The sequence below is a fragment of the Lygodium microphyllum genome, chromosome 8 (genome assembly GCF_053477565.2).
Source record: "Lygodium microphyllum isolate KBCC chromosome 8, Lygodium_microphyllum_v1.1.10, whole genome shotgun sequence".
NCBI lineage: Eukaryota > Viridiplantae > Streptophyta > Polypodiopsida > Schizaeales > Lygodiaceae > Lygodium > Lygodium microphyllum.
Window position 1 is genome coordinate 102,431,847 of NC_141142.1, and position 27,853 is coordinate 102,459,699.

At 40.6% G+C, this 27,853-nt stretch overlaps 1 protein-coding gene across 2 annotated transcripts in view; it reads left to right on the forward strand.

Moving 5' to 3' along the window:
• The window catches only part of LOC148032676 (sister chromatid cohesion protein PDS5 homolog A-like), a 33,781-nt gene extending 6,158 nt beyond the window's left edge, over window positions 1–27,623 (forward strand). Inside the window, exons 2-33 of one of the 2 annotated variants that reach the window (XM_087683303.1) lie at window positions 9,240–9,443; window positions 9,545–9,726; window positions 14,118–14,235; window positions 14,324–14,548; window positions 14,631–14,847; window positions 14,942–15,090; window positions 15,185–15,360; window positions 15,437–15,586; window positions 15,700–15,748; window positions 15,837–16,028; window positions 16,128–16,304; window positions 16,718–16,872; window positions 17,038–17,161; window positions 17,263–17,412; window positions 17,533–17,577; window positions 19,656–19,792; window positions 19,890–20,007; window positions 20,095–20,253; window positions 20,332–20,516; window positions 20,597–20,726; window positions 20,814–20,954; window positions 21,039–21,107; window positions 21,290–21,898; window positions 21,989–22,102; window positions 22,232–22,323; window positions 22,497–22,548; window positions 22,641–22,727; window positions 23,023–23,060; window positions 23,402–23,458; window positions 23,541–23,707; window positions 26,812–26,957; window positions 27,049–27,623. In XM_087683303.1, coding sequence (XP_087539429.1) covers window positions 9,240–9,443; window positions 9,545–9,726; window positions 14,118–14,235; window positions 14,324–14,548; window positions 14,631–14,847; window positions 14,942–15,090; window positions 15,185–15,360; window positions 15,437–15,586; window positions 15,700–15,748; window positions 15,837–16,028; window positions 16,128–16,304; window positions 16,718–16,872; window positions 17,038–17,161; window positions 17,263–17,412; window positions 17,533–17,577; window positions 19,656–19,792; window positions 19,890–20,007; window positions 20,095–20,253; window positions 20,332–20,516; window positions 20,597–20,726; window positions 20,814–20,954; window positions 21,039–21,107; window positions 21,290–21,898; window positions 21,989–22,102; window positions 22,232–22,323; window positions 22,497–22,548; window positions 22,641–22,727; window positions 23,023–23,060; window positions 23,402–23,458; window positions 23,541–23,707; window positions 26,812–26,957; window positions 27,049–27,087 — 4,653 coding nt within the window. In that variant the 3' untranslated portion in view covers window positions 27,088–27,623. The remainder of the gene's footprint in view (window positions 1–9,239; window positions 9,444–9,544; window positions 9,727–14,117; window positions 14,236–14,323; window positions 14,549–14,630; window positions 14,848–14,941; window positions 15,091–15,184; window positions 15,361–15,436; window positions 15,587–15,699; window positions 15,749–15,836; window positions 16,029–16,127; window positions 16,305–16,717; window positions 16,873–17,037; window positions 17,162–17,262; window positions 17,413–17,532; window positions 17,578–19,655; window positions 19,793–19,889; window positions 20,008–20,094; window positions 20,254–20,331; window positions 20,517–20,596; window positions 20,727–20,813; window positions 20,955–21,038; window positions 21,108–21,289; window positions 21,899–21,988; window positions 22,103–22,231; window positions 22,324–22,496; window positions 22,549–22,640; window positions 22,728–23,022; window positions 23,061–23,401; window positions 23,459–23,540; window positions 23,708–26,811; window positions 26,958–27,048) is intronic. The other variant, XM_087683304.1, reaches the window with a different exon arrangement.
• The last annotated feature ends 230 nt before the right edge of the window (window positions 27,624–27,853 follow it).

Sequence of the window (27,853 nt, forward strand, 5' to 3'; positions counted from 1 at the left end):
CATTTAAGATTCTTCATGTTGAGAAGAGTTCTATGGATTGAGCGGCTCTTAGTGGGAATTGTACCTCAAGATCCATAGTAAGCCATTGGGTGAAGATGTATTCAACAAATACTTTGCACTCCACAAGTTGTAGAAAAGAAAAGAGTGGGAACTTTTTTGGAAGAAGCAAGAGGATGTAGGCACACAATTTACTTGCTTTAAGTTTCTACCCATGAAATCTTATTCTCTCTCTCTGTGTGTGTGCTACAATGGTGATCCAAATGATGTGTTGGAGGTATGCATGTTTTTGGGATTGATGATGTTTTGAAGGTAGTTTATGGAGGCACCATGTGCATGTGAGGTGTGACATACTATGAGGCTATACATATACAACCAATTGTAGTACTAGTCAAAGGGCAATGGGCATTACCCATATTTGTTGCTGTGATAGTGAGCTAGACTTGGACTAAATTGTGGCCTTCTAAATGGCTTCATAGTTCAAGTATTTATCATTTTTGATATGGTCTTTAGTAAAAGTGTTCATTAATCAAGGTGAGGAGTGTTCTTGCAGGACTGTGGTTGCTAAAGACTTTGCATGGCTGATCTGTCTTGGCCATTAACATGGGTGGGTGCCCAAGATTGCGCATGACATGACGTGGAGTGTGGATCCTAGGCTATGTGTTGATGCCCTTTGAGCCACGCTCCGGGCTTCCTAGGCCTTTAAACTTTCATTAAATATAGTTATTGCCCCTATTGGCCTAGGCACTAAGCGACACTAGGGTTAGGGTTTATTTTAGTGTTTTCTATGACGATTAAGCCGTTAGGGTTTATTTTTTATATTTTAAAAGACACTTTGTGCTTTATTAGCACACAAGTGTGGTATTATTCAATGTGATCACCTTAAGCATTGTACTCTCTCTCACTCATTAATATAGTACTTCTCATTTGTGATGGAGTATTATTGAGCATTGATTAATTCTTTCATGCTTATTCATTTTTCATTGAATTAATTGCATAATTGCTCCATGCTTGGGCCAACAGTGGTATTAAAGTGGCTTTCTTTCGTCACCCTTGTCATCGCTTGTTATCATTTGTCACCAGTCATTGCCATTGAGCTCCACTTGCTTGGTCAGTTGTCCCACAAGCCATTGCCACTGTGTTGATTCAAGCCTTCTTGGCGATTGCACATTGTGCTGCTGTCTTCGCCTATCCTCCTTCAATCGCTATCATTGCCCTGCTTGCTAGACACATGTGGACTACTTTTGCATGAAGTGACCGTCAAAATTGGGAGGTTGCCCCAATTGCTTGTCATGTTGCCCAACCAAGCGTTGATCCGCGGACGCCCGTCCTTCCAACAAGTCTTCGTGTGTCTTATTCAACAAGTCGCGTCCTCTTTGGCTGCCTTGTCATTGACACATCAGTGACCATTCTGAGTGTGCCGCCCTCGTCACGTTGTTGCAGACAAAACTTGCCGTTGCTTGTCTATCGACTTGCTACCTAGGATCCGACATGTCAACTTGCCAACACAGAAGCATTGTTGCCATCTTTAACCCGATGGTCTTTTGCCACATCAACATAGTAAAACGCTGACAACTTGGATACGTCCAATTGCTTTGAAAAGAAAAATAGCACATTATTATCTTATTCCACTATTTCAACATAGGTCCTTGTTTCTACACGTCTATCCTACCTAAGCACAAATTTGGGTCAGTTGGGCTTTTTCATTAAATTCACCAAAGTAAGTCCATATTTTCATAAAAAAGTTTGAATTTGTTATCAATTTTACCAAATTCTTCATCAAATTGAAAGAAATTTGGCACTAGTCTCATTGGTAAATTTGCAACTTTTTATCAATTTGACCAAATTTAGCCCAAAATTCACCAAAAAACTTGGGGCTTTTCAAGAATTTGGGATTCTTCATGAACATTGAGGTTCAATTCACGATTGGGAGTGACATTTGACATCATTCGAGTAAAAAATTCACAAAAAACCTTTGAATCTCTTTTTATTTTTTTGACAAAAAATTGGTCTTTTCAATATTTGAGCCCAATTTTATCCCAATTTCATTGGAAAATTTGGGGCTTTTGCCCAATTTCTCTTCTTTAGCATATAAATTATCTCTTTTGAAATTATCTTTGCACTCTTTCTTCACTGGGTTGCTAAATTTTGGGGCTTTTGCTTCAAATGATCTCCTTTGGCTGCCTACATTGTAGATGTTTGTTATAGGATTGTTCGTGCCTACCTTCGTCAAGATTGAAGAGAAATTTTAGTATTTTGGTGTATTATTGGGCAAATTTGCATTATATTCTATGGTTCTTGTCACAAGGTTGTGAAATTTTATTGATTTGCTTAGCAGTTGATTAAAAGTTAATCAAATGTGCTAAGGTCATTTGCACATGTTGAGATGCAAGTTAATTATTCCATAGTGTAGGACCTAGGACCTTGAGATATCAGTTGGTGCCAAAGGTAAAAGTTGTAATAAGTTATGCTTGATAGGTACTAGGTGGTACCCAATATCAGATTTGGGTCTAGACTAATTTATTGGCCACTAATGTCAGTGATGACATCAGAGACTAGGCATTAAGTAATTAATTAATGCTAGTCTAAGGGTCAATAATTGCTCAAGGATATTCAGAATGCAAATTGGCCTAGCCAATTTAATTATTGGTTGGTGAAATTAAATTTTTGAGTACTAGAATAATTATTAAATTAATGTTCAGAATCAATATTCTGAAAATTAATTTAATATGTTGGATAATGTTGGAAAATGAGATTAGAAGGCCACCACTAGGCAAAACTTGTCCATGCAAGTGGAAAAACGCTTTTAGGAGCTGGTGGAAGTCTATGCCAGTCATTGTGAGAGAGAAGGAAGTTGTCAAAGTGCAAGGAGAGGTTGCTGAAGTGATTTGCAACCACCAGAGATTAGGCCTATAGCATGCGACAGCAGTTTGGAGCTCTGTAGGAGCAAGTGAATGTCCTTTTGGTGCAGATGTCAACATACATGAGGGGATAGTAGTCTTTTTGGTGGTCCTAAGCTGTAGGTGACAGCTTTCATGGCTGTCTGACCAAGGTAGTAGTAGCTTTTCAGCGTTTCTCGCAATGAACCTCTGGAATTGCGCACAAACATGCTAGTCAAAACCAGCAAATACCCATGCTGGTCATTCATATTCTTTATCAAATAATTCCTCCAAGATACCTTCCCATGCTGGACTATTATCTTCCAATCCCTCCAAAAGTACATCCAACAAACCAAAGAGGTGCAATTATTGTTGAAAGATGGGGTGCGACATCATTGAATGTTGTAAGCACATTGCAGCGGAGAAGAAAAAGGAGTTCAACAATGAGACTTCCAACCTCCTATAATCCTTCTGTACATGATACTTGTTCTCTTATCATTGATGTGGCTTCTACTTTGTATTTTGACTAGTGCAGCTTTTACTTGGTATTTTGACAGTGGTGTGTCTAAGCATCTCACTTCTTGTCGAGGATTATTCTCATCCATTTCTCATATACCTAAGGGAAAAATAGTCACATGTGCAAACAATGCCTCATGCAATTGAAGGCATTGGTACTGTGTAAGTTAATACTATTTCTGGCACTTCCATGACGTTACAGAATGTCCTCTATGTGTGAGGCATTAAGAAGGACCTTCTTTTTATCTTAGACATTGTTACTTCGGACTTTCGTTGCCCCTTTGATGGCCCTCGGTGTGCGGTTTGTGATGGTCGGATACCTTCTTCTATTGTATTGATTGGCACTCTCACATTGGGACTTTATTGTCCTAATACTTAAGATCAATGGCATGCTGAAATTTCTCTTGATCGGGCTCCTTCAACAAGTGTCTTTTTATGACACATGTTCCTTGTTTCAGATTTGCTGATTTTTATTCCATATATTGATGATTTGTTTATTATTGGGATCAATGCTGTCCAAATTGCAGCATTACAGGATTATTTCCAGCAACCACTTGTTGTCATTTATGTTGGAGCTCTTCACCCACCTATGGCTTCCCAATTTTTCACCATTGAGAGGGGCATGTTTTCATCAACGGCAAAGCATTCAATTCCCCAATCAAGCATCATAACTAACAGCCCTTTTGTGAATCATTGGCAAACAACGAAGAGTGTCTTCACTTACCTCAAGGACACCAAGGATTTAAGCCTTTTTTTCAAGGTTGTTTCTTAGCTTATGTATGGATTTGTGGATTGTGATTGGGCTGATTATTCAAGAGACATTTTGACAGATCTTTTATGAAGGCTATTCCTCCATCAGAGTTTCAAGCTATTATTCTACTCATGATACCTTCTAAAACATGATTTGCTATTCATTATATTGTCATAGGTTGCTATATCCATCAAGACGAACATGTGCAACCATAATCACATATCTTGTTTTTTCTAGGATTTTGTTATTGTTTCTAGATTAGTCCACCCATTTCATGGAGGGGGGTTTTGTAGGCCATCTCATGGGGTATGTGTTCCTTAGATCCATGATCCATGATCCGGGCTCCCTAGGTATTTAAATTGTCATTAAATGCAGTTGCTGCCCCTAGTATCCTAGGCACTAAGTGAAAAAAAACCAACACAAAAAAAGAAAAGAAAAGAAAACAACCCCAATAAACCCAAAAAACTTCCTTCCTCCCCTCATGGTATCCCCCTTGATCTATTTGTTAGGATCTAGGTGATGTAAAAGGGGGTGAAGATTGGTCATGGCACCAAATATTTGCTTGTTCGACTTTTAATATGGTCTAAGGGCACCATGGCAGCTATGTAATGGCTGGTGATATTAGGTCCAAGGGAACTTGCAGGAAGGGGGTGTTTTTTGGCAAGAAATAACCTTGCAGGTTGCAAACCTCAAGTGACATGTGAAAAGATTGGAATGATATTCTTTTTGTCAATAATATTTTGATGTGAAGGCTCCTAATGTGATTGGAGCACCCACTCATTGAGAGTTAGGCGCTCACCCCATGGTTGACCTTTGAGACAAGCTCAAATCCTATAGGAGATTTCTATCAGAATTTTTTCATTAAAAAATTGTTTTGATGTGGTTTGGAGAGGTGCACTAGCAACTTTTGGGTCCATGCTAGTGGGCTTTTAATATTATTTTGCCCAAGGAGTAGACATGCATGGTCTACATTTAGAAGTTCAATGGCAAGTGTCATAGGAGTTTTGATGAGGGAGGTGGACAATGTGATGGCCTTGGTGTGGAAAATTGAGGGCTTGTAGTATTTTCATGGTTTGAAGAGCTCCTTGAATGGAGTGGCTTTATGGTACATCAAAGTAATAGGAGCATTGTTATGTTTTCTAGACTGCAATTGTAGGTATGCAAGAAATCCAAATCTTTTAGCCAAAGATTGATGAGAGTCTTGACAAGTTCGTTGTTATGTTTTATTTTTCTGGTTTATATTGATTATATAGTAATGAAATTTGTAGATAGTGAGATGAGGCTACCTACCCCTTACAGATCTTTAGTATGAGATCCATTATTGTAAAGTATGTTTTTTAAGAGTTTCCACAATTAGAGAGGTAAGGGATTGCAGCTAAAACGTGCCCATGAGGTGCAAGATTATTTGTTTATTAGGACTCACAAGAATGTGCATTTTTCTAGGTCTCTAGGTTGTCGATATTCTTTGGAGGCCATCCCTAGAACTATTAGTGAGTACAAATGTGAGTTGGTGCATATCTATTTAGAGTAGTTCCATATATGGTGTAGGGGTAGTTTGCAAGTTGGGCTAACCAAAAACTGATTGCTGGTCCCTTGTGTTAGTGCCCCCCAGGTCACTATCATAGCCTTAATTGTACCATGGAACACCATCTCGAGGGCTGTCTAGCATGTCTCCTTGGCCTTCCACATCTCCCATACTAGTAGAAACCTACCATAGCCAAGCCATGTGCCAACTGCCTAGATCGTATATGCTACTAACTGAAAACGGATTACAAATAATAAGGGATACAGGCGGTGTCTCACATTGTTTTTGCACTGTCTCGTATTGATATACATACTCCATTTCTTGAGTATCCTTCGAGTTCTCTTTGCAGTGATCTTCTTTTTCTTTTGCAATGTCTCTCTTTTCTCCTCGTGTTGTGCAGACTATTACTGCAAGTTTACATGCTTCCATTGCTGCTCCCATTTCTGACATGGTATCAGATCAGAGTTGTGGTTGGGGTCTTGATCTTGACATGCTATCAGCCTTTTGCTGGTGCTGCTTTCTGCTGCTGCAGGTCTGCGTTTTCTACTCTTTTCTGGTGTCTGGACCTGTCTTGACTGCCACAATTGCTGATTCAGCTTAGGCGACCACCTGCTGCAAAATTTCGGCCAGTTTACAGCCCCAACATCCTGTGTTTTGACAGCAGTCCTCTGTGTTTTGCTGATCTGCTTCCTCTGCAGGCTGGATGACTGCCTTTAATGCTTGTATGGCCTGCATCTTGCCTGTTTAACCTTTGCAAGGTAGGAGATGACCTGCTTTCTCCAATCTTGCTGCATTTATTGCCTAATCAGCTTGTGTTTTTCCAGGCTAACCCTGCTTTTTTTTTACCTTTATTGTGTGTATAAGCTGGGCAATTCTGTTTTCAGGTCTTTTCTCTTGTCTATCGGTTGTGTTTGATCTGATTTATATATCTGTGCTTTAGTCGTCTTGTTTTCTAATTAGCTTTTGTGATTCACTGCTTATAGCTTTAGAGAGGATTCTTATGTATTCGATCATTGTGCTCAATACACCACACTGTTTATTGGTGATTCACTCTCTTTGTGCTTTCCTTGTTGCTTGAACCCTTGTGGGTTAGTATTCATGGCACACATCTATCCCTTGAGAACCCTTGTCTATGGTCCTCTTCTTTGTATTTCCCTCCTCATGGCTCCTCTGGGTTCTGCTGCTAATGATCAGCATGAAACCATTGTTCACTCATCTACAATCAATATTTTGGAGTCTTGCTGCGTTCAAATTCAGGTTTCATTGAGCATGGTGTCTCTTGGTACTCCCTAGTTTTAGAGAGGGTTGACGTTTGACAGAAGTAGTCTCAGTGCTATTATTGTGGAAGGAAGGGACATTTCTGAAAAGATTGCAAGACATTAGTAACTTTGCAAAAGGAGCAAACAAAGTAGAACAGTTTCAACTCTATCGATGAGTCCTCATCATCTGTAGGTCTAGGTTTAGGCTCCGACCTACAACCTCGATGATGGTTGTAGGGATCTCCCTTGCTTGCTAGTTCAAGTCATGCAGGCACCAAGTCATCCCTCACAACTCTCTAGTGTCAGACGGGGAGTATGAGGGGGTGGTGAGGTGGGATAGTCAGGCCTCATCTATACTTCTATATAGGTACATAGGATCTAGAGAGGGGTTTTCTTTGATGCATCTTTGAAGTTACGCAGTTTGAAATCATGGAGTTGGGATTGAGATCTAGGTTCATGATGAGTTGTTTGATAGAGAGTGGGATTGTCTCCCAGTTCAAGCTCACATAAGGGGACACTTTGGTGGTTTGGCCAAAGATGGGAAATCCATGGTCATTGCATTGGTGCATGGGTGATAGTTTGGTCACGTGTGCTACATCATGGGCAGTGTTGACAGACTTAGAGTGATGCTATGATTCCTTTTTGTTTTTGGGAGTTGTCATGATCAACATTGACATTAGGTTCTCTTGAGGCACCTTGGTGGTGGTTTTCACACCTATTGCTTGGGTACCATGGTCCTATCTAATGGTACATTGTTCTATGTACTATGATGAGCTATTGTCCCAAATCACCCATAAACGGAGAGAGTGTGTGTTAGCAGACGAGTCAGTTCATGTGTGAATTTGCTCATGTTCTAGTGGGCTGTGCACATTTCTTTTTTTGAGGTTTGTTAAAAAGTTGCCCTCCTCTTCTAGTTATCATAGTTATCAGCTTTGAGCACAACTAGGAGGAATTTGACAGTTCTGGACAACCTCCGGGTGAGGGTGTATTGCTTGGAGCAGAAGAAAGAAAACAGCTTGCCGAAGTGTAACAGCCACTCACTGGGTCTCTGTCTAAATCTTAAACTGGAAAATCAAATGCCTCAGTAGTTAAGTTGCATTCAGCTCCAGCAATTTAGAAATTGAGACAAAAAAGCTATCAACTATCTTTGCAGTTACTTAGATTGGGATATGGACTCCGTATTATGGACATGCAGAATGTTTCAAGTACATGAATCAAGATCTGAATTGTTGAAGGTTGATATACATCAGGAGTGTTTCAAACTATGGGTTTCATGATATGGCTGGTGTGATTTACTATTAATATTTGACAGCAGTGCCACATGTATCTTTTGAATTCAGCAGAGTGACCAGACAGGGATGTCCTTCTAATCCCCATAGTTTGCCTTTCATGTCCTCTGGTTTAAAAAAATAAAATAAAAATAATGCAGGCTTGGGCTTTCTCAACAGCAAAAGCATCACATATGCTGATGGGATTAGGTTATTTCCTGGCTTGGACTTGCCCAATGGTCGCTCATGCATGTGATTTTTCTGTTTCAAAAAATAGCAAGGATGAGCTGCAGACGTTGATCAGATTTTGGGTCCCTTTGGAGTTTTGGACTGTTATTAAACAAGCAGATTTCTTGCTATGTTGTGGCTGAGTTTCACTGTTCTTCCCATATGGCATAGCTCATCACTTGGGTTCTTTCTTGGTGTTTGTCTGTAGAGTTAGACTAAGAAAGTGAATGACTAAAGTAAAATACTGTCGAGCAGCTGGAATAAACAGGACAAACAAACCTGACTCTTGAGTGATTTATCTGAGTACAAGGTCAAAGCTAGATTTTTTAGGAATCACATTCAAGAATCACTCTGTGGGAAATCTGCTATTAGCACTGAGACACACTCTACCATCTATATTCACACAACTTTCTCCATACTATTCTACCATCTATATTCACACAACTTTATCCATACTATTAAAAATACTACTTGGGGCTTGTTTAAGAGTGCCCACTCCTAGAGGGGTTTGCTTGGTAACACTCGAAAATATATGATCTACACATTGCTGTGTGTGGCTCTTAAAAACTGCTGCGTATGGCTCATAGGGAGGAATTCTGTTAACAAAAGAATAGTCATAGTTCCAGAGACTAGGTAAACTTTAGCACAGAGTTTGTTTTAGAGAGTCGTGTTATTTATAACATACAGAATACACTCCTTTCTTCTAGCATTACCATGTTTAGACTTGCAACATTGCTTTTTGACAGTGGTACCTTTCTGGTCGTAGAGTGAAGTAAAAACTAACCTCACCTTTTTTTTAAAAACCTATCTTGCCAGAAAGCTTCAGCTGTACTTTCAGATGTTTCTCAATCACCTCCAGAACATATACTTTCAGCCATGCAACCATTGATTGATGCCTTGGTCAAACCAGAGCTACTTAATCACAAGGAAGAAGACATCAGGTTGTGGGTTGCAGCATGTTTAAGTGAAGTAATGAGAATTGTGGCTCCTGAGGCCCCTTACAGTGATGATGTGCTGAGGGTAATGGTCTACTGTCCTTTCTCATGGTTACAGCTTTCATTTTGATAACAATGAGAAGCAAGATTCTTATGCCTGAGACTGACTTTTTTATTCTGCTTCAGGAGATATTTGCCCTTATTGTTGCAACTTTCAAGGGTTTGATTGATCCTTCTAGCCCATATTTTGACAAGAGAGTGGGCATTTTAGAGATGGTGGCTAAAATCAGGTCCTGTGTTGTAATGTTGGACCTGGAATGCGTTGACCTCATTTATGAAATGTTCCAGACTTTCTTCGAAGCTGTCAGGTGTGTGGTGAGGCTAGTTGTTTTCACTGCATTTAGTCGACTTTATTACTACCTTTTAAAAACTGAATTGCTGTATGCTTTGTTATATCAATGCTAACTCTTCTATTGTGATTTAAAAGTTGGAAAACATGTTTTTCAATCATGCCACTATTTGGGCAATCAAGTGTGCCCATCTTGGGGCTTCAAATGGAAATCAATCTAACAGGTGTATTGGCTAGGATAAGGTGCATCTTGCTACTCACAGCTCAACCATTTGTATGCTTTATCTAATTGTTTCTTAAAGTCCAGATGATGAATCATGGACGGCACATGCACATGGAGCCTATAGCTAGACTTGTATCCTCTTATTTGGATTCTGTATGTTCATACATGATGGCTTGGTAGTATTGACTCTGTTTTCTTTCAATTAGGTGCTGTATCAAATTTTTATTTATGGCCTTAACTCTTGATGCTTAGTAAGATTCCCTTACGATTCATGCATGGTGTTAGATGGAGACTCAAATCATGTTACAACTCACGATTTGTAAGACTCCCTTATGATTGATGCACGGTGTTACTCAAGGGGCAAAAGCTGTCAAAGAAGAGCTGTGCCATAACCCCTCTCATCCCATGTTATGTGCCCTCTGTTGGGCATGTACCATGTAACCATGTTATGTGCCCTCTATTGGACATTGAAAATTGAAGCTCTTGCTCATTAGTTTACAACTATTGCAGCTTATTGGTGGGATGAAAAGCCTAATGAGGCCATGACACTATGTCAGATTGGCTCCTCATTTCATACTTTGGCCCTTGCACCTCATTTGGGGGCAATTACAACACGTGACCTTGTTTACTCTCACTTGCCTTGTTGGAGTCTTCTCCACTTGCCTTGGATTACTATCCTTGTGTTATTTCCTTGGACATTTGGATGGGCATTAGTAGTGCTGGTGAGTGGTCATGAAAGTGACCTAGTGTGAATGCAGTAAGGACTCTTTAGGGTGAGGGCAAAATGTTGTGCCATCATGGTGTGATCACCACTCTAGGGCTTCAAGTCTGTTGGTTGACGTGTCTATCCCTTGGGATGGTATGGGTTGGTGGTATCGGATGCCAATTCTAAGGATGTGGTCTTGTGTTGCTAGCCTCCAAGCTTGGGGGAGAGTCTACTTGGCTCTATGGTCGGGAGGCGAGTTTGATGTCCATTCTTCCTTTATGCTCTTTGTTGTGGGTATGGCGTGTTGTCTCGTGTGTAGGTTCGATCCGAGGAAGACATATCACCTTGGCCCTCAAACCTATTGCTATAGTGCCATATTTTGTTGTTCCTCTTCTCATACTTGGTTGTCTCAAATGTAGCCAACCTTTGTGCCTCGTCCCTAAAGTTAGAAGTAAGTAGACTTGTCCACAAAGTTTGTCACCAACCAGAAATAGAAAGGGTGCTCATCTTCATGGGAAGATTGGGTGAGTAGTGTGCTTGTTGGTATACCACCACCAAAGACTTGCTTGCTGATCTTGTAAGATTTTTTGAGCATGGGGAATCTTGAACCCTTGAATTTGGCATATAGAGAATACAAAGTGCCATTTGTCTCTTATACCCATTTCTAGATAAGCCTTGCATTCTGTTTGGTGATGAATTTCGGGAATTGTGGTTGTGAACTTATTGTGTCCTTGGCAATCTATAAACTTTTTAAATTGAAACCCCTAGAAATTGACACTACGAGGCTTTCTCCCACTAGGAGCGCCATGGTAGGAAAGGATTAAGAGGAAAGAGGATGACCCATGGCAAGTGGGGAGAGAGCTTTTTCCTTCCCACATGTATGTTTATACTTGGGAGCTAGGTGAGAACTCTCTCTTTGGTTGAATTCATTGAAGCTAAGAAATGTACCACATGAAATGAAGTCACCCAACTTGGCAGAAAGGGGAGGGCCTTTTTGCCTCCTTTATGTATGTCGCTTCTAATTGCAACATGAATTCTTTATACAAGGTTTTACCCAAATGAAAAAAGCCCTTCAATTGCTACTCATGAAGAGAAGGAAAATTGGCGTGAATCAGTTTTCGCGTTTCCACAATTAGATGGCAACCGCAACTTGAAGTTACTTTTTTGGATGCGGTCTCCCTTAAATCTTGAAGATGATCACCCCAAATGAACTTGCCCAACTTTGCAAGAGGGGCTTTTGGCAACAAGATAGCCTTGTACTGCTGCTATTAGGTCCTTGGACATCCGGTTGGGGGAGTGCAACATTTTCACAACCTTGGGTGATGAGTGACTTAGTGCAAATGTACTAAGGGCACTTTAGGGTTCCACCAGTTGAGTCCTATATTCACTTATCGAAAGAAAATTTGAATCACATAAGCTAGGGAACAAGGATAAGAGGCCTCTGACAAGAGGCATTTTAATATGTTGTAAAAGTTGAAGCATGTATGCACATGACAAACCATACAAGCATAGGAAGAAAGTTGAAACATAAGAGTGATGGACTTTAGACTCATCCCTCAATCATAGAGCCAATAAGTGATACCCAACAGGCTTCAAACAGTAGCATAGTGGATGGCAGGCTAACCTTCAATTGCAAGGGTGAATGTCCCATAGGATGAACCTACACCATAGTGGTGTGTCAATGGAGTGGGTCTAGAGTTCAAGTTTGGTGAATACTTGTAAGGTGGCACAAATGAGCCCCGGAGACCTTCGCATTATAAATGGGACTCCTTGAGTGTCTTAGCCTTTAGAGTATGTTCAGTCTATAGGAAACCTTAACGCATCCTAGCACACCTTTGTGGTGGAGTCTTTAACTGCTTTTGCCTTTAGGGTGTGTTCACATTACAAGAACCCATAACAACCTGGCCTTATGGTGTGTTCACACTTATATCCTAATAATCATTGGTCAGTTCCCAATGCTGTGGGTTCCTATCCAGGATGTCCGGCTTGTGTAGATGACATGATGTAAATTGTACAAGCATAGAGGGATAGGCGTCATATTCACCTCCTAGCAATAGAGCCAATATGCGCTCACCCTCGAACATGGAACAGCAGCAAGTCGGGCATAGCTCTCATGCAAGAAATGATGACCATGCCATTGGTCCACACCATCCGGATGTGGCTTCCAAGGGTCTAGAGTCTTCAAGAAACAGAGTTTCACTGGTAGGCTATTAAGAGCTGTCTTTTACTTTCTCACATATTCAATAATCTTGAATTTGAACCCTCTTTAGGTGACAAATATCTAGCATCTCTCTTCATTTAAGAATAATGAATGAATCTAGCTGTACACCCTAGCGGCAGACCACTTTTGTCTTGACCTCCTATTAGACTTTCTTAGTGCAAATTTACAACAGACCATTGAGGATCACCCACTGTTTAGTGTCTATTAGTTTAGCTATTTACCCATTATAACATATTCCCTGGAGCCATTATGTCCGCCTTGCCCTTTGGTTGATTTTCTTTTCCTTTTTTTGATTTGTTTATTTATTCAACTTTTCTCTCTATCCTTTTGCTTTTGCGAATCACAATATTAACTGTTGAAAGTGGTAAGATTCCAGGCTGAATTTACATACTGAGCATTATCAAGTATTTGTAGCAGATATAGTTTTAAAAGCTACAGTAATTTCTTATTCTGTTGATTCAAATTAAAGAAGAAAAATTCTCAGACTAATGGAAAGTTTTTGGTGACATCTTAAACCCACCTTTATTACCTTTATTGTGGATGAACATGCACTAGTTTGGGTGAAGAGAGCTAATAAATAGTTATCTGCTGTTGGTTTTCATGTCCTACTGTAAGCAGAGCAAAAGGATAGGCATCAAGAGTGATCACATGTTTTAACTTGCACGTTTCTTTAACAGTTGGTTGTTGTCTCTCTCCTAAAGGAAATTGTAAGGCAAGGAAACGAAAATGCACAAAAGATGAATTGAGTGAAAGTGGTGACTGGTCAATGTGAACACTGTAGTAATGATCTTTTGGCTTCGTTTTGACAAACAAAGGGCAATCTATTACTCTTTCCTATGATATCCACTTTGGTTGTCTTGAAGGTTAGAAAAAGGTCCTCCAGTTTTTTATGCTTAGTTATTTTACGTTGAGGTTTTCCAAATGCTCATTTTGGAAATGGGTGACAGTGGTGAGTAATATGTACCGCAGATTATCCTTCACTGTACAAAGCCTGTGCTACCACTATTCCCCCTGCAGATGGATGTGACGGAAATAATGTGAACAGAATAGTAACAATCATTTGGCTTTATTTTGACCAGCAAAGGGTCATCTATTACTTTTTAATGTTCTACAGTCTGCATAAACTTAAGTGCTGTCTCAAACGTTTGAAAAAGGTCCTCCAGTTTTCATGCCTAGTTAGAATGCCTGGAGGTTTCCACATGCTCATGTTGGAGTTGAGCTGCACATTGGTCATTGAAAGGCTGGTTGGAATTTTTGCAGTGAGAAGCCTGAAAACATAATGATATCAATGAAGACCATCATGTGTTTAGTGATAGAAGAAAGCGAGGAAATTCAGCAGCCAATACTCGATTTGCTGTGTAGCATGAGAGAAAGGGAGGTAATGAAGTTCTTGCTTCTCATTTGTGATGTTTGGTTTCACCATTTTTTTCCTCATGTGAATAATGGGTTTTTTTTTTTTCATTTAGGAAGTTTCAGCAGCTGCCAAACAGCTTGCTTTGGATGTTTTCGAACAGTGTGCAAAGTTACTGGCACGGTATGATGTACATTTCAAGCAATTTGTTAAGTCTGAAGGGCAGACTGCTGATGGTGAGCTACAAGAGGAATTTTATGATTTGGCTATTGAAATATACAAGCATTCACCTAAAATGCTTATCCCTGTGGCTATTCGTAAGCTGGCAGAAGAACTTGTGGTATGAAGCTATTTATCTAAGCTCTGGATGATAATAAACTTTTGTCTTGAAGTTGGATGATTCACATATTTTTGTGGTGCAGACTGATAAGGTAGCTGCTCGTGTGAATGCTGTTCAAACTCTAGGATGTGCCTTTACTATACGCGGTCCATCTGTTTTAGATGAATTCAAACAGCTTTTTCCAGAGTTTATTAAAAGATTCTCTGACAAGGCGGTGGAAGTGAGGCTTGCTGCTGTTGATTGTGCCAAGAAATATTTGATTGCGAATCCAGAAGGACATGAGTCTGAAGAACTTCTGTGTAAGTTGCATCACTGGACTTGAGATTTGCAATTGCAAGATCAGAAATGTTAATGGGGTTTCGAGGTTCCAATTTTGTCTCTCTTTGGTGGCAGTGGCTTTAAGTGATCATCGTATTCAAGACCATGACGATAAAGTTCGAATGCATGTGGTCATTGCTATCTGCGATCTGGCAAAGGCATCCCCAGGGATGGTATCAGCTGACATTCTACGGCGCATAGCAGACCGACTACGTGATACAGTGGTGAGGCAGTGAAGCTTTTCCTTGTTTGAGGAGGTTTGATGCCTATTAGCTCCAGTTGACTCAAGAGAGTGTCTTTTACATGTCTTATTCACAGCCCTCTGTTAGAATGGAGACACTGCGGAAGCTGACAGAAGTGTACAGAACTTTCAGCTTGAAAAGAGTAATGGGTTTAGCAGAGGAGCCGGAAAAGACAATTGAGCTGGATGTCTTTTCATGGATTCCTAGTAAGATGATCATGTGCTGCTTTGACAAAGGCTGTGAGGGCCTCAGGTTTGTATCATTATCTCACAGTGTACTGTTCAATCATGTTGTGTTGTGTAGCCACTGAAATTTCTGTGCCTTGCAGGCCACAAGCGATGGAACTTGTTCTTTCAGAAGAGCTCTTTTCACCTATGCTTAAAGAGGAACACATAGTGAATTATTGGATTCATGCATTTACTGCATTTGGGACAAATGAGATTAAGGCTCTTGAAAGGGTCTTGGCTCAAAAACGAAGGTACTAAGGAGTGCAAGATTATTGTTTCATACTATCAAGGCTGCCATTTATTTGTCAATGTGATCTGTCATGTGTTTGTCTAATGAGTTTTCATGAGCTTCACGTCTGTACAGGCTTCAAATGGAGATGCACAATTACTTGCAACTTCAGCAGAAACTGAAGGTTAGGTATCCATTGCTTGACTCAAGATGTAAGGCTGGGCATGACTGTATGTGGTTTATACTAATTTGTAAATGTGTTCGCTCTTCAGAAAGAAGATACTGAAGAGAACCGGAAGAAGTTAGAGGCCTCTTGTAAACTGTTGTCGACGTCGTTTGTGGAATCAGCCAATGCAGAAGAACACTTTCGCAAGCTTAGCGATACATTGGACATTAAATTAATTAATGATTTAAGTGTGTTACTTGATCCAAGTTGTAGCTTTTCGAAGGCCACATCTGTCAGGGTAAGCATGAATCACCACTCAATACTACTTACTTGTCTTCCATTAGCATGACCTGAAATTCTGTGTAATATAAAAAGAAGCCTGATTATAGTTTAACAGGGTCGCATACTTGAAAGAGTAGACAAAGATCAGTATGAATTTGTGCACACTCTTGCGACAAAGTGCTCGTACCGACTTTTTGGAAAGGACCATATGAAAGCTTTACTTTCTCAGATAAAAGATATCAGAGGAAAGGCAGACAATGTGCTACTTGAGGCGAGCGTGGGCTTGCTTGTGGTATGTTCTTTACTTGTGCAATTGTGTCCAGGCAAGAACATTTATGCATCTTGTTTGTAGTTTGTAAATTGACGGAGGTTATTGTCTAAACCTGTGATTGCAGCTTTGCAAGTTTGACTGTTTACTTGGTCGGGGAATTATGTGGTACTTTATCTTATAGTTGGACTGTAAGATAAAGTACCATATAGTTTCCTGACCAAGATAAATTCTCTGTCACTAGCTCTACTACTGGGGGACCAGTAATTTGTATCTTTATGGTGTATGTTTGTTGGTATGGAAGTTTTTAATCAATTTTTCTAGTCTTTAAGGTTTATGGTTGAAAACGTGCACTCAGCTGTTTCTGGTAGGCTTTTTAAAATAAGTTATCATTTAATATCCTAGTTCTGATCATTTCCCACTCTGATCATTGCTAGGTCTTTGCGGGTCACTTCCCTAAACTTCTGGAAGGCGCAGAAGGAGATGTTATATCGTTACTACAGGAGAACAATGAGCATGTTAAGGAAGGGATTGTGCAGGTTTTAGCAAAGATTGGAGGCACAATGCGTGGACAGTTCACTGAAGATTTCAAGTGAGCACTTTTTTTCTCGCAGGGGAGGGGGTGCATGTGATGGAGCTTAACAGGACTCTGTTGCATCACCCTTTGTAATTTTTAGTAGTGGAATTTATACTATGCAGGTACAATCTATTGATGGTAAAGAGTCATTCTTTACCCAATGTCTTCCACTTTTTGCAGTTCAGTTGATTTACTTGAAAAGCTCTGCATTGAGGGAAGTCGCAAACAGGCCAAGTATGCTGTGCAAGCACTTGCGGCCATTTCGAGTGACTCTGGAAAAACAGTTCTATCAGCATTATACAGGGTATATCTTGGTTTACAGAAAGGATTTGGGACAGGTTTATTTACTGTGTTAACCTCTCTATCTTAAGATTACATATGCAATGCTGATGTTGCTTTGTACAGAAACTTATTGATCTTCTAGAGACTGGCACACATCTTCCGACAGTCCTACAGTCTTTAGGCTGCATAGCTCAAAACTCCATCTCAGCCTTTGAGACACGTGAGGAAGATTTAGTGAATTTCCTTGTACGAGACCTTTTCAGAAGAGATGGTGTAAGTTTTTTTGTGAGCAGACCCTGTTCTATGACCTTTGGTCCTAGTTGTATTTGAAGGATAAACTATTTTGCTTTTACTTTGGTCTTTGTTGTAACTGATTGCATTTATCATTCATAGGCTCCTTTGGAAAATGAGGGTGCTAGCGAAACAGCTCGCTTGAAGGTTAGCAATGTTTTCTTGTCAGCCTCATGACTTTTTCTGTGCTTTGAAGTGAAGACTACTGGTTGTGGTGGCTATGGTGATTACAACTGTACTTTTCAGTGTTGTCTCAAATAGAATAAGGCTGTTTCTACTGCTGTGAGAGGTTCTCAAATTGATTTTGTTTCTTACATAAATACAACCTTACAAAGCTACTTGGAGACACATCTTGTCTGGCTGATGTCCTGAGAGTGCTTCATGAGTACCTTCTAGCATTCTATAATTGAGTGGCACAGAGGGTTAGGTTGCTGTTCAAGAACAGGATAACATATAGCATTTGTTGGGAGTGTAGTGGTGAAAGCTATGACAACAAATTAAACTAAAAGGAGTACATAAATGCCTTGAGATGGATAGGAATCTGATGGGAGGTATATGAGGCCCTTTAATGGATAGGAAATGTGGTGATCGCTAGACCGATGATCCTACTTGCTGAAGCAGCTCCTTCTTCTATTAGTGACAGGAAACTTGGGTTTCAGAAGTAGATTTGTTCAATTTCTTGCAATCCCTTAACATGTATATATTACAAGTACCACAGACTCTGACAACAATTTAAGATGAATATTTTCTCCTGGAGTGCACCATACACTTCCCTGCCACCATTTTATGGTGGATGTCCTCTGCTGCAAGGCACCATACCCTTGGGGATTCCTTCCTCTTAGATTCACATATATCCAATGATTCACATTAATTTGGAAATTGAGCGATTACCTTTACAGGTTGACAGGGACATCTTCATATGTGGTGTGCTTAAATGCAACTGTAAAGTTGAAATGATGAGCCTCAAACATTTCTGGGAAGATGGGAATCTGTAGGTGCTTTGTTCTTGACCATCTCCAACAATGATAACATTGGCAGTTGGCCTTGTGGATATTGCTTTCTGTGTTGTGTTTAGCTGAGGATGCAGCTGCTTTGAGTATCAGGACGAGTTGTAATTACTGTCACCTTCCTTCTATCCAATAAGGGTAGTGAAGATCACAGTAGGCCAGATTTTTGTTATGTAGCACTGACGGATCATTCATGGAGCAGTGATAATGCTGTGAAAGAATTAGCTTGTGTGCTCTCCTTCAATGGCGTCTCATTCTTTCCAGTACTGTGCAGTATCGAATCCAGGTTGTGTTAGTATACCCTACAACTGCGAATTCTGGCATAAACTTTCAAGGCAATATACCTTAACAGTGTATGTGATGTGCTAGAGTGATGTGTTCTCTTTCAGGTCTGTGTAGAGATCTACAGGCTTTAACTGTAGTGCCTTTGTTGGATGTGCAGAGAAGTGATGTTGACTGACATCCCTAACAAGTATAGGAAAGTGTTGTTGGACGTGTGGAGAAAGTGATTTTGACTGACATCCCTAACAATTATAGGAGAGTACATGTATTCAAAGCTTTCATCTTCTGAGGCCTTTTGGGAGACTGAAGATGAGCTGACAAGAAAAGAATCTCACCAATGTTTTAGATGGATGGGAGCTGGACATGTTTCATGCTTTCTATGGACTCAGATTGGACAGGTGTTCAAGGAGTGGGAGAAGCAAAAAAGTAGACACTTATACGTCATTAAGCAAGCTTGTGAAAATTACATATGAGGCTATTTAGACTTCAAAATATCGATGCAGTCTCCAGTAAGATGACATTATCTCTAGGGAAAACCCTGAAACCATATCTTTAGAAGTACGAAAAAATTGCAAAATTCATCCCGTCCAAAATCACAAAATCCATCTTTCCTTTCTCTCTGTCGCTAGCTCGTGTGTAGCATGCTGCTGTTTGTTCATTCAAGTTTGCCAGAGATAGTCCACAACACTTCTGAAGAAATAAGTATTTCTTAGGTGTTTTGACTGGGTTAGAAATGGTGCTACAAAGGTAAATCGGGCTATGAAGGTGCTATGCTAAATGCACATTAGTAACAAACATGATTTATGTAGTGAAGCATTGTTAAGGTAGAAATGTTGGTAACAATGACTTAGAGTGTGCATAAAAGCAACCCCTTTCTTGATTGTTCTACTAGATTGCTTTCTTATAGTTTATTCATTTTGGTTCGTGGCATTGTAGGTATTTGGAATGAAAGCACTTATCAGAAGCTTCCTTCCAAACAAGGACACTGAGTTGAGGCAAAGGGTGAATGGTGTGTTCAATATACTAGCGAAATTCCTAGGATGTGGTGAAATTTCTGATGAAATCAAGTCAAGGCAAGGGTTTCATCATGTCTTGTCAATACAACTCATCTGGACTGTTGATTATTAGGAACTGAACTTCCAATTGTATCTGGTTTCTGTGGATTTTCAGTGAATGTGACAAGGCTTACCTCAGGCTAGCAGCTGGAAAAGGGATTCTGCGCTTGTCAAAGCAGTGGGATTCTCAAATCACACCCCAGTTATTCCGATCTACTATGTTACTTGCAAGGGTAAGGCATACAGGCACTTTGTTGGATCTTTGCTGTCACTTAAAGTAATATTTTTGGAACCAGTCCTCATAATGTTGTGAGTTTCAGGATCCCTCAGATGAAGTACGAAGCCAGTTTTTGACTAAAGTACAGAAGTGCTTGAAGGAGCACTCTATACCAAACAAATATGCTTGTGCATTGGCTCTAACTATGCATGATGATACCAGTAATTCTATTTGTGATGATGCAAAGGATCCTTCCAAAAAGGTGAGGTTTCAAATGCTGGGAAATGATGGCATTGTTATTCTTCTAATTCTGAAGAACCTTTTTGATGTCTTGGTACAGGCTAATGAGAAGTTATGTGATTTTATTGCAACTTGCCTTCGAGAAGCCCGGCTAAGAGAAGCTTCAGTAATTTACTCTCCTGAATATGTACTTTTTTATATTGTGCATATCCTTGCTCACGATGCTACATTTCCTAGTTTGAATGATGGAGGTCCTACGTTGGAACTGCTAAAACCATATTCCAAGTAAGAGCATATCACGATAACATTTGTGGTAATTTTATAAAGGCATAGGCGTGCCAAGAGATAACCACTTTCTTTTTCAGGCAGTTGTGTTTCTTTATTTGGGCACTGGTGAGTCAAGCCAGAGAAGAGACGGAAAATGTTGCCTTGATTCTTTCCATTTTACGCACTATGAAACAGGCAGAAGATGCTGTTGATTCTTCAAAAACCCAGGTCTGAGGCCGTTAAAAATTGTAGTATGCTTAGTTTATGCAGTGTCTGGCTTTTGCCTCATGTTCTCATATATGGTAGTTCTTTCAGAACACATATGTTCTTTGTGATATTGGGATTGCAATTACAAAAGTTCTTCCAGCAGTTGGTATATCATCTGCAAATGGCACAATGGAGATCCCACTCCCTATGTCAATCTACAGGCCCATTGAAGGAGATGCCTCCTCCAAGGTATTTGCTGTAGATTGACTAGTGTCTTCTTTTTCTTGTGGGATGCTACTGTCTTAATAGTAAATAACATGTGGCTTTTAACAGGATGATGGCTCACATCTGCCTTCTGGTTTTGGTGAGAGTGAAGTACTATCGCTAATGCTACCTGATCAGGTAACCTTCTCTCAGTTCTTTGCTCACCTCAAATATTTGGGTCGTTAGTTGCAGAGACTACCTTAAACTTTAAAGGTTGCATACCTTGAGAAACAGTTTATGTGTTATCTATTTGCCTAACATAATATTATAGTTCAAGGTAGAATTAGATGTGTTTTACACTCATGAGATCTTTGAAGCAGGTAAAGAGAAAGACACAGGGTCTTCTGGCGGAAGGGAATGGTGTGAGCCAAAATGAAACTGCTCAAACTGGTACACAGCGTGAGACCGTTGTTTCTCCGAAGGTGGGCAGTGAAAAAAAGCAGAATTCAGGACGCAAAGGGAGTCAAAAGGAGAAATTGCCGCCCGAAAATGATGAATTAACATCCTCTCGGATGGATATTGATGTAGCGACATCTCCCAAACGTAAGCGAGGTCGCTCAAGCAAGGAAAATGGAGAACTATCTCCCAAAGCAAAACGTGCTCGATCAGATGAGGTGCTTCCAAATATCCAATTGGAGAAGCGTAAAAGAGGGCGACCAAAGACTGCTAGCCGCAAGGATGATAGTTCAAAAGATGAAGCACTGTCTGATACACCTACTTTAAACATGGATCTTGTTAGGGACTCTACTGCTCCTGGCATCAGTGCAAGTGATGACTCTGGAAAGCGGCCTATACGATTAAATGTTAAGAAGTTAAAACTTCCCGAAGACACTGAAGAAGCACCTTCAGAAAGGCAACCAGCTGGAGAGGAAGCTGTTCTTCCTGAATCAGTAGAAGGCAAAAAGCGGGGAGCTCGTCGGGCCAAGAAGGTGATTCTAAAATTTGTGCCTGTGTTTGTCCATATATCAGTCCCTAGTTCTCGGCGTTTTCTAAAGTCTAATAATTTGTATCTATTTTAGACCAAAGATGATACGGAAGAGCATGCTACTCCCAAGAGTGAAGTGCAAGAGTTGAAAAGTCCACGAGGCACTCCAAGGAGGATGGCCAAGAAAATGAGCATATCTGGTTTGGAGGTGTGAATTGCAATTACTTGTTCCTGCTTTATATTCCAATTCCTTGCTGCTGATGGATGATGTTTTTGTTTTCATGGCCACTACTAGTTTCTACTAATACTGGTTTATGTCTTGCCTTCTGCTTTCAAGAGTCCGGATTCAAAGTCAGGAAATACAGGAGATACTTCAAAGGAGGAGATGGTTGGATGGAGGGTCAAAGTCTGGTGGCCATTAGACAAACAGTGAGTGCATGATTGATTGTGAACAATCTCAGTTCTCACTTCAGCAAGCCAACATTTTCAGTTTACTCTGACTCTCTGATCCATGCTTTTTCACTTGACATGGTCAAACATGGTATTTTACTGTGTAAGCCATAATTGCTGGTGCTATAATTCTGTTAATTTTGTCGTTGCAGGTATTACAGCGGAGTCATTCACTCATATGATGCCTCAAAGAAAAAACACAAAGTAGTTGGCTTGAAATCCCATCCAGTTTGTTTGGTTTGCATGTTATAGCTGTGTGCAGGCATGTTTCTAAGTTCTCAGCTCTTCTGTGAAAGGTGCTGTATGATGATGGAGATGAGGAGGAGCTTAATATGGAAAAGGAACGGTGGCAACGAATAACTGATGACAACAATGAAGAAGAGGTCCTACATGCAGCACATCTAATAGTCTCTCCACTCTGGAGTTCCACTTGTCCTTTGTTGTAGGCGTTATCAGTACTGTTACTGCCATAATTCTGCTGAAACATTAGTTGGATTGTTGGAACCTGGCTACCCGGGTCGGTTGGATTTAGTTAGGACATGTTCTGCCATCTCCCTGAAACTCAATACAATTATAATGCAATGTTGTTTTGGCTGGTTTTTCTCCTGAATTCTGATTGGAAGTGTTTTTCATCAGATGTCTTGATTGGGCTCAACTTATGTTTTTTTTTTGCTGCAGAATCATCCAGCCACACCAGTGAGTATACAGCGCACTGGGTAAGTCTGAACTTGAACTTGGACATAACTTTATGTAAGTAGAGATCCTTTGTGTGTTTATCTGCCTTCTGGTTTGATGAGATGTTGGTGCATTCCTGCACACACTAGTGTCTCATTTGTAGTAAGTGGAGCTAGTCTGTAAGAGGCTTCTGTCTGCATGTTTACAATAGTCGCATTCTTATCCAATCTTACAATATCTGTTTAGTTGCTCACTATCCAATCTTACAAATTTCTCTCTTCATCGCATGTTTTGGAACTGACGTGCTCTCAAGGGTCTTTTGGATTCAGTGTCTCAGTTTTACGTTATTGTTTATAAATATGATTTTTTATTTCTTTTTCAGGCGGCCAAAGAAAGGTCGAGAGAAAAAGGATGCAAAAGGAAGTGTGACTAAAAGGAGGTAAATGCTAATGTCTAATCTATCCGGTATTCGACAAGTGTGCTGTAGGCATTTTTAATCCCTTTTCTTATGTCTTGTTCAGAGCTACAAAATCCCCAAAACCACGCAAAGCAGCTAAGAGTGATAGTAGTGCCAAGCATGCAACAAGTCCTGATGGAGATCGTGATGACTCCTCTAATATAAGTGAAGGGAATGAAGAGCTTGTGAAAGATGTGGAGGTGGGGGATGGTGAACACACTCCAAATGCAGGTTTGCTTTTTTTATTTCTTTGTTGAGTCCTTGTGGAAGCTAAAATAAACAACAAACACAGAATAATTAATCTAGAATGAGAATTTACTTATTTGTCAAAATCTGTGCACTCGTAGTTTGTTTACATGACATCTGAGTGAGAGTCTGTACTTGTTTCAACAAGCTTTAGAGATGGTATCAAGGGCTTCTAGATTTCTCGGAAATAATATTTTTGGAAATGTGCAAGTCATTTTCCTTGTAGTAGGTGTACCTCCAAACTCTGATAGAGCCTGCAGGCATGACCAGCCTCCCAGGCTAAGCACTGAATTTGCCGTCCTCAAAGCTGCAAGCCATCTCTGTGTCTGAACTACCTGTTTCAGACGACTTCTGTCTATCAGCCTCTTCTGGGCAACTCAGGGGGTTGGCAGAGGGTACAGAGAAAGGATGATCGGTGAAGAATGATATGTATTTTAGTGAAGGTCCATCTTAGAGAGGCCTCCAAATGCCACCAGGTGCAGTTGACTGTCTGGAAGAGAGACTTCCAGGTTTATCCACTTGGCTTGAGGTCCCTTAACCCATTTGCCCAACAGGGCCTTACTTTGATACTCTAGATCTATGATCCCTAAGTTTCCTTTGCTTTCTGTTGGATGGTGGTATTCTGGGCCACCTTAGTCTGGATCCCACGATGTCTGAAACACACCACAAAAGATTCCAAACTAGGTGGTGTACTGAGCTGTACAAGGTGCCAAGAAACACTAGCAGGAAGTTATGTAAGAGGCTATTGCTAACAGGATCTTCCGATCTTGTTGACCACTAGAGCTCTATGTGCTGGTGAGAGGTGGGCTCTGCCCCATATGTCAACTTTTGCCAAATGGAATTAATCACTGATTTGAACTGGTGTGCGATTGTGATATTGAGCCCTACTTGGAGCCGGAGGTATCTGAATGTCTGTCGGCTCTTCAGTTACGTTGCCCTTGTATGCAGAAAATAGGACATTGCCTCTGCAAATATAAAGAAATGGTAGGGGTTTATGGGGAATTGTGCCTTATTTTCTCTAGACAAAACTCCTGTCCATTTAGAATCACCTTGCTGCTAGTGCTAAAAAACTGCTTATCTATTGTATTGTCCTGGCCCCGTAAGACGCTGGGACACTGTCTTGGACAAATTTGCTAGAGGAAATGCTAGATCAGAGTAGGGGACATCCCCTGTTGCCATAGCTGTACCCCTGTCTGAGCTGTCTTATGCTTCATCCCCTTGTTTGGGATGGTTTATAAAGGACTTTTTTGGGTTTTTCAAAGGTTGCAAATGTTGATTTTTTCAGCAAGTTTTCTCTTGTCAATTACTTTCATTTCTTTCCTTCTTCTCATACATAAACACACATGATATTGTCCCACATCTCAGATTTGGATACCAAATCAGTCCACATGTTAGACACGCTTTGAAGAAGAATGGAATGCAGAGGCACAGATGCTCACATGTTGACTTATACGAGTGTGCGCACATGTTTTGTAACCCAGGGATGTTTGCCTTGACCTCTCAAGACATGGAAATGCCATCTCAAAGGAACACAATAGTGGTGCCTCCTCATGAATCTGAGTCAATACCATGCAGCAAGTTACAACATCACAACTTATGCTTACTAGACAGCTTGACCTCCAAAGGCCCATTCTATGGTGCCAAACCTGAAAGTAGCATGTGATATGGAACAGGATAGATTCATATTCACCAAAGGCCCATTCTATGTTGCCAAACCTGAAAGTTGCATGTGATATGGAACCGGGATGGATTCACATTCACCTAAAGTACGCTTGTGATGCGGTGGATGGAGGTGTCAGTGGATGTGTACTGTCAACAGAACATGGGTGCATGCACTTGTTTTTTGCATTTCTGAAATCATTGTCCGCATGTTTGCATGCAAGCAGGTGTGTGATGTGGGCTGATATGATAAATGTCTCTGTTGATCTTGTGTGTGTGTGAGACAGAAGCGAAATAAAGGACAGCTAACACATTAAACTTTCTAGAAAAAGGGGTTGAAATGTACCCAATAAAGAGAATAAAAGGTCCCTTGTCGGTTGTCCCTGTTAAGGAAGGGAATAGATGTCACTGACAAGGATAAGGAATGTCTCCCATTCCATTTTGGCGTCCCCACCACCAGATCTGTCCAGGATGGTGTCCTTGTGTTGCTATCCTCCGTCCTAAGGGACAAGAACAGCCGTCCTCTGTTGCTATGGGTTGCAGGAGAGCATCCCCTCCTACGCCCTCTGATTAGTTGGGGGGAGTGCCAAGTGGACCCTCCAAATCGATAGGTGTATGCCATTGCGGGTCCCATAGCTCACCGTCATCCTCATCTTCAACCACACTGGAGAAACCTGTTCATCCAACCTCAACCATCTTCACAACTATGACCTAGCATCTTGAAACATCAATACCCTTCAGATCAATAGTTTGGCAGGAGCTGCAACAAGTCCTTGCAAGGCTTTTGTTGCTGCTGTTGCTGTCCCATGTGACTGGGTCTAGGATATTGTCAATATGCTTATTCTAGGAAGCCTGAGGTTTTGTTGGTTTTAGGATATAGTCAGGACACTTCTTTCCGAGAAATCTACAGGGGCTTGAGAAGGCTTGACACTATGTACATCTGATTCCTTGGCATTGAACTGTGTACTTGTAAATCTCTGTTATTTTGCCAGTTTTCAATTTGTTTAGGCTGGTAAGGTTTGAAAGACAGCCATTGGTCAAACAGCTACTTTTGATCTGTAATGTCTAGTTTTGAAACACTCTTCAAAATAATTTTTGGAAGGCAAATCTATGCTCTGTGTACTTTTAACATCGGGGCTGAAGGCTTTAGGAAGAGCTTTGGAAGTAGCATATAATACTGTAAGCAAGTGTAGTAATTCTCTTAATGATGGAGTTTTTTGCCTCGAAATTGTATAGCACTTTTGTGTTTGTGGGCATGATTGTTTTTTGCAATGTCTTCTGCTTTCTCTTGGTGTGATGCTTTTATGTTTTTGGGTATGATTGTCTGTGCTGTGCACATGCGCGCGCGTGTGTGCGTACTGTCTTCTATCCATTTTATTACCTTTATGGGGGTAGAATGGATGATACTTTATGTTTCTGGGTACGTACAGCAGGGTCCAAGCGCAATCTCAAGGCTTCTGGGCGATCAGAAAAGAAAGGAATTTCTGGGGCAAAGATTGGTAATTCCAAGCAAGATGATGTTTCGAAAGGAACACCCAGTCCAACAGCCTCCAAAGATTCTGATGATGTACCCTTGGTATGTTTAACTTGCTGCATGATGAGTCATTTAGCGGCTAGCCACTTTACAGGCCTCCAGATATGCTAATGCGTCTTTCTGTCACATTCAGGATGCATGGAAAACATCATCTAGGCGGAAAGTGCGTTGAATTGGCAGATTGATAATCTAAATGGTGATGGTCATATGCTGTATGCAAGGACGTGCTGCTTTGTACTTTTCAAACGAATTCATCCAACAGGTCTGCTGTGAGTTTGGTTACCTTCCACATAAAAAAGGGTATAGCTTGATCTAAGTGACAGAGTTGGTGTCGTCATGCGATTCCACTTAAGCTGCTGGCACATGTTTCTTGAGGAAGGTCAAATTTTAGAGACTTGTGGATTGCGTCTGCTCCGGAAGTTTTGAATCTGAGCAGAAGGGATGGGAGAGAGGCATCATGTATGTACATGTATTGACATGCAACTAACCAGAAGAGAACTAGTGTAGTTCAAGGAAGCTCTTGATGTACTATATACAGTAATGGTTTCTGTTGTGTTACATCTTCACTCTGTGCTAACGGCTACTCATACATAGGTCTGTCCATCTACTGACATTCCTCTTTGAAGCTGAAGCTTTTGTTGTGGTAAGAGAGGTTGTAAAGATTGCTTACATTGTCAAATGAGCCAGTAATCAGGATGTTTTTGCATCGATGTTTGTCCTTGCACTCCGAGTCTCCTCTTTGTATGCATCCGAGTTTCTGAAACAGCCACCTTGGTCTTGTAATAACGTCGACGATGTATCAAAGTTACCTTTCTGTGCGCATGCGTGGAGGATCAAAATGTTGAGACAAATTTTACTTAATGTGACATGGAGAACTTAGTGTAATAGATTGAGCTATGTCCATTTGAGATCTTTTGAAATTAGTAGTTTATGAAATT